The sequence below is a fragment of the Glossina fuscipes genome, unplaced genomic scaffold, assembly GCF_014805625.2.
Source record: "Glossina fuscipes isolate IAEA_lab_2018 unplaced genomic scaffold, Yale_Gfus_2 61514, whole genome shotgun sequence".
NCBI classification, from domain to species: Eukaryota; Metazoa; Arthropoda; class Insecta; order Diptera; family Glossinidae; genus Glossina; species Glossina fuscipes.
Genome location: NW_024003726.1, coordinates 812,002 through 821,364, shown reverse-complemented (window position 1 = coordinate 821,364; position 9,363 = coordinate 812,002). Strand labels below are relative to the sequence as shown.

At 31.3% G+C, this 9,363-nt stretch overlaps 1 protein-coding gene across 12 annotated transcripts in view; it reads right to left on the bottom strand.

The window, feature by feature from the left end:
- LOC119643656 (plasma membrane calcium-transporting ATPase 1) overlaps positions 1-9,363 on the bottom strand; it is a 192,817-nt gene that overhangs the window by 162,555 nt on the left and 20,899 nt on the right. For 7 of the 12 annotated variants that reach the window (XM_038043050.1, XM_038043051.1, XM_038043046.1 and 4 more), the window contains exons 1-6: positions 8,585-9,268; positions 8,323-8,525; positions 6,385-6,554; positions 4,747-4,941; positions 4,407-4,693; positions 4,115-4,325 (exon numbers count right to left, since the gene is read on the bottom strand). In XM_038043050.1, the coding sequence (XP_037898978.1) occupies positions 4,115-4,325; positions 4,407-4,693; positions 4,747-4,941; positions 6,385-6,541 (850 nt within the window). In that variant the 5' untranslated portion in view covers positions 6,542-6,554; positions 8,323-8,525; positions 8,585-9,268. Of the gene's footprint in view, positions 1-4,114; positions 4,326-4,406; positions 4,694-4,746; positions 4,942-6,384; positions 6,555-8,322; positions 8,526-8,584; positions 9,270-9,363 lie in introns of those variants that run through there. The other 5 variants (XM_038043047.1, XM_038043043.1, XM_038043045.1 and 2 more) reach the window with 3 other exon arrangements.

Below are 9,363 nucleotides of genomic sequence, written 5' to 3'. Positions count from 1 at the left end.
AATTTCTTTAAATAAGAATTAATAATAGGAAAAATATTGTATAGTAGAAATTAGAAAGGATAACTATAATAAAAAATTTTTTGTTAATAAATAGTTAGATGTACAGAAAAATAATATTAATTCTCCGAAGAAAAGGAAAACTTGCTTATAAAAAATTGTTCACATCAAAATACCAAACGTAACAATTTAGAAAATTAAATCCGGTCGGGAACCAGTCTTTTCTACGCATCACAGTTATCCTAAAAAAGACAAAAGAAGTAAAAGAACAAAATTTTCATGCTCTGTAAGATGGATTGGGCGCAGCCAATTTTTTCTATTTTCAAAATAAAGGTTTTTGTCTTATGAACATATGAGCGTCGTCGACGTGTCCTCTGAAAAGTTTAGATCAATTCCAAATTCTTTTGCAAATTTGTAGACAATATCTTCATTTTCGCTAACTGGAGAATGTTTACCACAAATACTACAAAGTTGTACAAACAGGCAGATGGACACGCGAATAGGCAGACATGTTTAGGAGTATTCCAAATTTGAAACCAACCAAGAATTTTTATACTTTATAGAGATTTTCAAACTTGTTTCTGAGCAAAACTAAATGTGCTATAAAAGTAAGTCCATTCCATTTTGTTGGAGTATTAGCTACCGCATCAATTGGCATGAACAAAGTTTAATTGGGTCACCTGTTAAAAAAGTGAAATGGGAGGAGAAAGAAGATAAACCAGTGTTGAAGTAAGAAAATCAACAATTCAACTCTACAAAAAAAAAAACAAATATGGTCTCGAGAGATATTCGAGTTAGCAAATCGAAGCCTCTCAATCATCATTCAATAAAGCGATAAAAACTGAAAAAAAGTGTTAAACATTAATCAAGAGTAGCCAGCAATAAAATTTTGTTTGTGGACGATGAGCAATATCTTCTGCGGCAAGTCAAAAAGGATCCCTTTTTAAGTGCGACAAAATTCGCAGAATTGACGAAACGGATTTAGGAACAATATGTTGCCGACCAAAAATAAGAAATATGTTAAACAAGAATGATTTCAATGGTTAAAGATCAAGACATAAACCACTCAACGAAAGCAAACACCATCCCAGCGTTCAGCTATATATCCTATTAAAAATTTGTGGAACTATCTCGATAGCAAAATTCCCCAGCACACTATAGTTACAAGGATGATTTGAAGAAAGCTCTTCGTGACGAATGGAAAAAAACTGAACCAAATTTTTCCAAGAAACTTATTCAAAGTATGTCAAAGATGTTAAAAATGGCTATAAAAAACAAAGGCATGCATACCAAGTGTTCATATGTAAGAAAAACATTAAATTCAGTTACGGCATATGATTGTGGCTTTGGCATTGAAATGAGTAGTATTTTATATTCTCGCTATGTAAAAAGGGTAATTGGATTCGAAATTTAAGTTTGGTGTTTTGTTTAATTTATTATAAAATGAACTAATAAAATTTATAATAACTCTTTTTTAAACTGTTCCTTTTTCGATGGAATAAGAAAGATTAATAAATTATTTTAGTTTTAAAAGTTCGGCTTGGTGCTACTACACATATTTTTTGTATTAATAAATAAAAAGTGAAGGAATTACAAAGTATGGAAGAAATATTTTTTCCATTATAATTTATTCTCTATATTTCAGTAGCTTTTTAGAGAAAAGTTATCCACCATGCCAAGCCTCCAGTGTAGCACACGGCATGCAAATGCACGGTTCCATGATGCATCATTCATCGAATAGTTGTAGTATATTATTTATTGCGCTTGGGAGTGAGCTTGGTAGAGCATGGGCGACTTGGTTAGGATTCGAATTGCCTAAAAAGGCCAACTTTGTATGCGAAAAGCATTTCATGAGTAAAAAAAGCTTGAAAGCAAGAAGCAAATGTGATTGTGTTTTCCCTTCATCGTTTATATAACGTTGAAGAATTCTAAATTCTATTCTCTATTAAAAAAAACTATGTTGTAGTTTATCGTCATCTAATTTACTTATTTTATTTATGTATTTGTTACTTTTATTTGCTAACACACAAATATTTAACATATTTTATTCACCATTCCATATTACACGAGTTATTTTACCCGGCGCCTTTTTACATTATATAATTATTATATTAATTATATTTCAGAATTAAAAAATTATATGCATGAATAAAATATTAAAAACTAGTCATTAGCCCTAGCTTATGTATTTTGAATTAGTTTTTATTTTGATGAATAAATATATAAGAAAGGTAAAGATATATATAAAATGTTTAGAAAAAACAAACTATATTTTTTTTTTAAACAAAAAAAATTTCTTCATGTTTCGTCATACGAAAATTTTCATTGAAATTTGTCGGGGCATTTGGCGAACATAGAATTCTTCAATGTGGAATAAACGATGAAGAGAAAAAAAATTTACAATTGCTACATACACATATATTGTTTGTTTTTTTTTCGTACATACAAACTTACATGTATGCCATGCCACATATTTACTTCGAAACACGGGGTTGCGTATGCTTCTGCCTTGCAAACGTTTGAGAGAATGTAACGTCATAAAAAAAAGCATTAACAAAATTTTTGCCTGTACAAATAATGTGAATGAAAGAGCTCGCTTACAAATAGCAGTTAATTAATAGTTACTGTTTTCGATAACAGATACACAAAAAGTGCATAAGATTATCCTAATCTAGATTTTGAACACAATGGTGGGACAGCTGCATTTTTTTGATACTATTCAATAATTTTGTTGCGCAAACGTTGCTAGCGATACATCTTCGCCATCTACGCCATATTTTTGTTTTGTTTTATCGACTTTTACTTCCCTGGCGAGGGCAACACCAAGTGCAAATTCGCGGGGCGTCATGCAGCTGCCGGCCGACGGAAAAGATTAGCGGGAAAGCAAGCTAACGGATTAAAAATGAAGCCATGAACTTAAGTAATAGTAATATGCTTGTAAAAATGTATATAAATAGAATATTTGCGGAAGGCGGAGTTAATTGGACAAAAACATTTAAATTGAAAAATAATAGAGTTGAGAAGTCGAAAGTAAAATGTAAACAGTTCTGTCAAAGTAAAATACAAAAAATTCTACCCTTAAGACATTGGAAATTCTTCCACGCAGGTCGGCATTGAAAATTGGCCAAATCGGTTGAACGACAGGCTCACAGCATTACGTAATCTGAGAACACTTTTGTCTTTCAAAAGGAATGAAAAGTTGGTTTTTTGCTCATTACTCATAAACTATAGCAAATAAATGTACAAAAACTTAAGTATATTCGCTGGGCATTCTGTAGTACCTGTACCAAAATGTTAAAAAAATTGACCACACCTACCTAATAATATCAAAATTCGATTTGTTTTTTCAACACCTTCATAACATGCAGAAAAAATCTTCAAATACACGCTAAAGTATACAAACTCTTGGCCAGTTTCAAATTTAGAAAAAACATAAATATATTCGCCTGTTCGTGAATTCATCTGCCTGTTTGCGCAGTATTTGTGGTAAACATTCTCCAGTTAACGAAAATGAAGATATTGTTTGCAAATTTGCAAAGGAATTTGGAATTGATCTAAACTTTTCAAACGGCACATCTACACGTCCACATTGCCATGCGACAAAAAGGTTTTTAAGGAAAATAAAAAAAAACTCCATACTAAAAAGCAAGAAAATTTTGTTCTTTTACTTCTTTTGTCTTTTCTAGGATAACGGTGATGCGTACAAAAGATTGGTTCACGTCCGAATTTAAGGTTCTTACTTGTTTTAACTTTGTATCGGATTCTGTCATAATTGTTCTTTCTAAACGGTTTTGTTTTGTTGATCGTAAATAAATTTCACTAAAACCTGTTTTGTTTAAAAAATATTTGCGATGAATGGGTGTATAAAACGGTCGTATTTAACATTCATTAGTCTAAATGCCATGTCTTCTCTTGGAAGCAATCTATCTGCAAGCGCTGTATCTAAATTTGTTATTTTATTCCTAAACTTAACTATCTTTACTTGAAGTGAGAAATACAATTTTGTCGCCGAATTTATACGCCACATTAGAAAGCTTCCGGTCTTTTCGCAATGTGCGTGGTGTAAAATTTTCTCCTTCTCTCTTTAAAGTAGGTATATAAATGTAATCATAATTACCTTTCTTCATCTTCTTAATTTCAGCTTCTTGTTCATCTACTGCAGCACCTAACAATGTAAAAATTATACCGGCTTGTGAGTTGACACCAACAGCAGTGACTACCATTTTACCACTGCCTTCCATTACATGAGTACCAGATAGAACCATTGGGTCGATATCAACGCCTTTTTTTACGTGATCTGATTCACCAGTTAAGGAAGATTCGTCGACCTGTGAAATAAGTGCTATTGTGACTACTATTAAATATAAAATAATTCTTTACAGTTATTATACAACTTTTATTTTTTGTACCTTAAGATCGTTACTCTGTATTAAGACGCCATCAGCTGGCAGAAGATCACCATATTTTATCTGAGCAATATCACCACAAACAATGTCGCCAACAGAAATTTGTTGGACTTCTCCGCTACGTATTACTGAAAATTTATGTTCCCCTTCTATGCGATTTTGCAGTCCTCTGAATTGTCTTTCCTTAGAGTAATCATTAAACGCAGTAACCAAGACAACGACAATAACAGAAATTAAAATAGCTAAGCCTTCGATCCAACCATAGTGATCCTCTTCCTCTTGCAAAACAGCTAAACAAAAATATATCAAGAAAATAAAGCAGAATATAGTAAAAAGTACTTACGTGTATCTTCGTCGGCAGGTTTATAAAATGATAATCCAAGAGAAACCAAAGAAGCAATTTCCAAAATTATAAGAGTAACATCCTGAAGGGCTTCATATACAAGAGTCAGGAAAGTTTTCGGAGGCTTTGGTGGTATGACATTCGATCCGAAAGTTTCCCGTCTGTGTTCTATATCTAATTTTGAACCACTTAAACCTGCAAGAATGGCAGTATAAAACATGATGAACTTTAGTTAGCAAGCTACATTCCAGAAGGAAAATTTTTAACATTTCCATACATAAGCTCTACCGATTTTTAAGTAAAAAATTGCAGTATTTTGAAGGACAATCTACGTAAAAGTAGGTCTATTTGTAAAATACACGTCGTGTATTTAATGTATATAAGTTCAAGAGCTTTCAAAGTGCGATTCAAAGAAAATTGAGAATCCGTAAAAACTGTTTCCTCAAACATACAGTGAGTCTCATTAATATTAGGTTTTTTCGCTCGACAAAAAGTAAACGCTTATTAAACCTAGCCCATTGTCCAAACATAACATGTTTTTTTACTATTTTGGACTATTAAGAAACGCATTTTAAGAAATACAATTTATTGAGCGTTTATTGCATACATATTCTCACTTAAGCCATTGATACCACGTATGCATACTAAGACTTTCAAATATAACTAAAAACACAGCATCTAGTCATACTACTTATTTGTAAGCATTTTTTATAAATAAAAATTCTGTTTTCACATGAATTGAAAACAATTAGGGATTTAAATTCGGTCTGGGCCGAATCTTTTATACCCATCACAGTTATCCTAAAAAAGACAAAAGAAGTAAAAGAACAAAATTTTCATGCCCTGTAATATGGAGTGGGGGCAGCCAATTTTTTCTATTTTCAAAATATCTTTGCCGTGTAGGCATGTGAGCGCTGTCGATTTGTCCTTTGAAAAGTCTAGAAGAATTCCAAATTCTTTTGCAAATTTGTAGGCAATTACTTCATTTTCGCTAACGAGAGAATATTTACAACAAATACTACAAAGTTGCGCAAACAGACAGAGGAATATTTTTATTTATGGTGTTTTTGAAGAATGTTTCCACATGTTATGAGGGTATTTGAAAAACAAATTGAATATTGATACACTATAATGTTAGGAGTGGTCAATTTTTACATTTGTGTACGAGTACTACAGCAATACTCAGAGAATATATGTTAAAATTTTTGTACATTTATCTACTGTAGTTTATAAGTAATGAGCATAAAACCAAATTTTCATTCGTTTTGAAAAACAGAGTCGTTCTCAGATTACGTAATGCTGTGGGTGTGTCCTTCCACCGATTTGGCCAATTTTCAACCCCAACCTGCGTGGAAGAATTTCCAATATCTTTGCTAAGTTGGAAGTCAATAGCTTCATGTTTGCGGCCAGGAGAATGTTTACAACAGACATTACACAGACGGATATGTTTAAATCGATTTAGAATTTGATGCTGACCAAGGAAATATACACTCTGTGGGGCCCCTGATACTTCCTTCTAAGCGTTGCAAACTTTTCGACAGAATGAGTATACCTCTCATCCTTTGGTGATGGGAATAATAAGGATTTCTGTTATATATGTCAGTGCTGAGCTAGCCCAATGAGCATCTTTTTCGTTACCTTCGTTTGGTGAGGTGTACAATTTTTTGCAAATTTCAGATATTCCCCCTAGTTCGCTTATTTTGGCGACACCTTCTCGACCCCTATGCTCCATGAGCTCCCGTAGTTGCTTAAGCGATATACCATATTGCGCCGGTCTTCCATCTATTGTTGCCATTTTCTATGAATATCTAAAATTGTAAATGATAAGTTGTTAGTAACTTTTTTATTTACTTGCAAGCAGACTCGTAAGTCGTTTTCAATTTTATAAGTATTCACGAGAATCTGGTATATTTTAAAATCATGTTTCATTTACTCCAAAACTTTGTCTGACTCATGAATCTTTTGATTTCATATTAAATATATGTATATTTACATGATCTAATTGATATCTTATCTTTTTTGCGCTAATATTGCATAATAATAAAATTATTCGAAAACTAAAATAAGAAGAAAATCTCGATCTGAACTTGGAACGTCTATCGACATTATTCTAGCACAAGTTATGATCGATTTACTATCAATTGTACGAACGTCGCATGCAAATTTCGAACGAATATCTATGATGCGTGGAATGTAACAATTCCGCGAAGATTCGATGGTCTTTAAGATATTTCAATTCCATTTTTATTTAAATCATCAACCTAAAACAATGTAATATAATATACTTAGTTTTCTTTTTGCACAAGAGGTACATTCCCACAAAATTCATATAAAAAAAGATATTGGCTAGTTTGAAAAATAGTGGATTGTTTTCGACCTAAAAAAAGTAACTGAAAAGTATTACATTAGTAAACGATATTAAAAATTCTTATTAGAGTTCACTTAAGAATGTATTTCGTGCCTACACATTTTGATTCATTACAAAAACTTAATTATTATTTGAAAAACCAAACTAAGTTGCGTACAAAATACGTTACGTCTTTACTCTACGCATAATATGGGGAATCCCACCCATATACGCATATAATTGACATAATTTACAATGCATATTTTTTGAGGAGTGATTCATAAAAACAATAAAAAGTCATCAGAAAAATTCATTAGAAAAATTGATAAAAGTCCATCTCTGTTCAACATACCAAAAAAAAAAAAAAAAAAAAATTGATAAACAAAAATTTTAGAATATTGAAAATCGTGTTAAAAAAACAATTCGTGTAAAGAGTAATATTTTTGTGGTTAACGCCTATTCAACTCGTGCTAAAAAAATTCATGTAAAAATAAAATTAGATGTATAAACAAATCCTATAATCTTAAGATAAAGACTGCATTGTACCTTGTGCGTGTCGCACGAAATGTCAAAACAAAATTAATTGAACGTATTTAAATGCGATGAACATATAATTCTCGTTGCATTGGACGTGAACGTTAAAGTTTGGAAAATTTTTTTAATTTCTTATGTGACTTTTTACAAGAATAACAGTGACATATTTTCGTGAAAAAAAACGTAATCATGTGATTACTAATTTAGTATTTATAATAGTTTTTTTGTTATTAAAAAAATTTCATTGTAACAAGCAATACTAAATTCCATCAAATTATTATAATAGCAAGAGCTATAGAACACACTGTTTCGGAATAAAGCGGTAAAGCTTGGGAAGTTTTATTGAAGGAAGTAGGCATATCCAATAAGTATAATATAACAAATTTGCAAATAACCGAACTCATTTTCATTCATTTTTTAGTTGAAAAGTTGGTCAATGCTTAGCAAAGTGCATTCTCAACGCCAGCAAAATTTGAAAAGCAATTGCTCAACTATGCAAAAGCGAGAATTAAGGAAATGTTGAATATAAAAGATGCCATTTAATACCAAACATAAAATAAGATAGAAACATATTGAATTGGAGACATATAGAAGCTTTTGTAAACCTTTTCATTATCAATGAATGTCATATATTATTTTTTTCATTATAAATGAATATATTTTTTACATATAATTTTTTATTTGTATAAACTTACATGGGTTTAAAGTGTAAGTTGAATTTTTATTATTTACTTAAATTTTGGTCAAATAATTTTTCAAGAAATCACAGAGGTGAACGCCACTTCTCCTCTTTACTTCGGCGACGATAATGCTCCCTCACCATTCCCCTTATCATAACAAAAATAATTGAAACGTCGCTATGAGTCTCCTTTTGTCGCTCAAATTTTTCCGTAAAAACCTATTAACGATTGCTATTTAATTTTAAATATTACATTATTAATTTTAGTGTGAACTTACCAGGAATATTTAAAATGGTCTTCTGCTTCCAAAAAATCACTTTTATCCTTTTTTTTCTTTTTGCTTTAAAAACCCACTTTTTTCGTTTCGTGAAATCGTTTGGAGGGAGGCCATTCCACATATATCTCCAGTAACATGTTATAATTTGTTTTTGAATAAATTCAGTCTTAAGAATTTTTGGGTTAGTTTGAATTATTTGATGATTTTTTTCTTAAATTTTTTTATTATATTGATGAAATTAGTGTTTTTGCTAGTTGAGTTATACGCTGAAATTGTGCTTTCGCCAACAGCATAAGGACTACAAAAAAGAAACACTTTTTTTATTAAATTTACACTTATTTATTAACGTTATTTAAACAAACACTAGCCCTATGATTTTCTTTTAGTAACGCGCGCAAGCTGTGTTCAACTAAGTTTGAGTTCCGCGTTATGCGCCAGCGATTTACTAAATTGCTCACTTTCACTAGTTAGAGGAAATGTTATCAATAACAGCATGAGCAGCTGACATTGAACGAAGACCTTTTCTTTTTTGTTATTGTTTGTTACGAATTCGAATGTTTATTCACCATTTTATCAAATATGTATAATATATGCCCTGTGCATGCGCACAAGGGTAACATTCGCGTATATATTAGTTTGGGGAAAAAGAAATCCATTATTTTTATATGAACTTCAGGACTTTATTTAACATGCTTTGGATTATCCGATTTGGGTCAAATATGCACCGTTTTTTTGTATGATTTGTTGCCATTTTAAAGGTAACTTCAAAATGCCTCGCT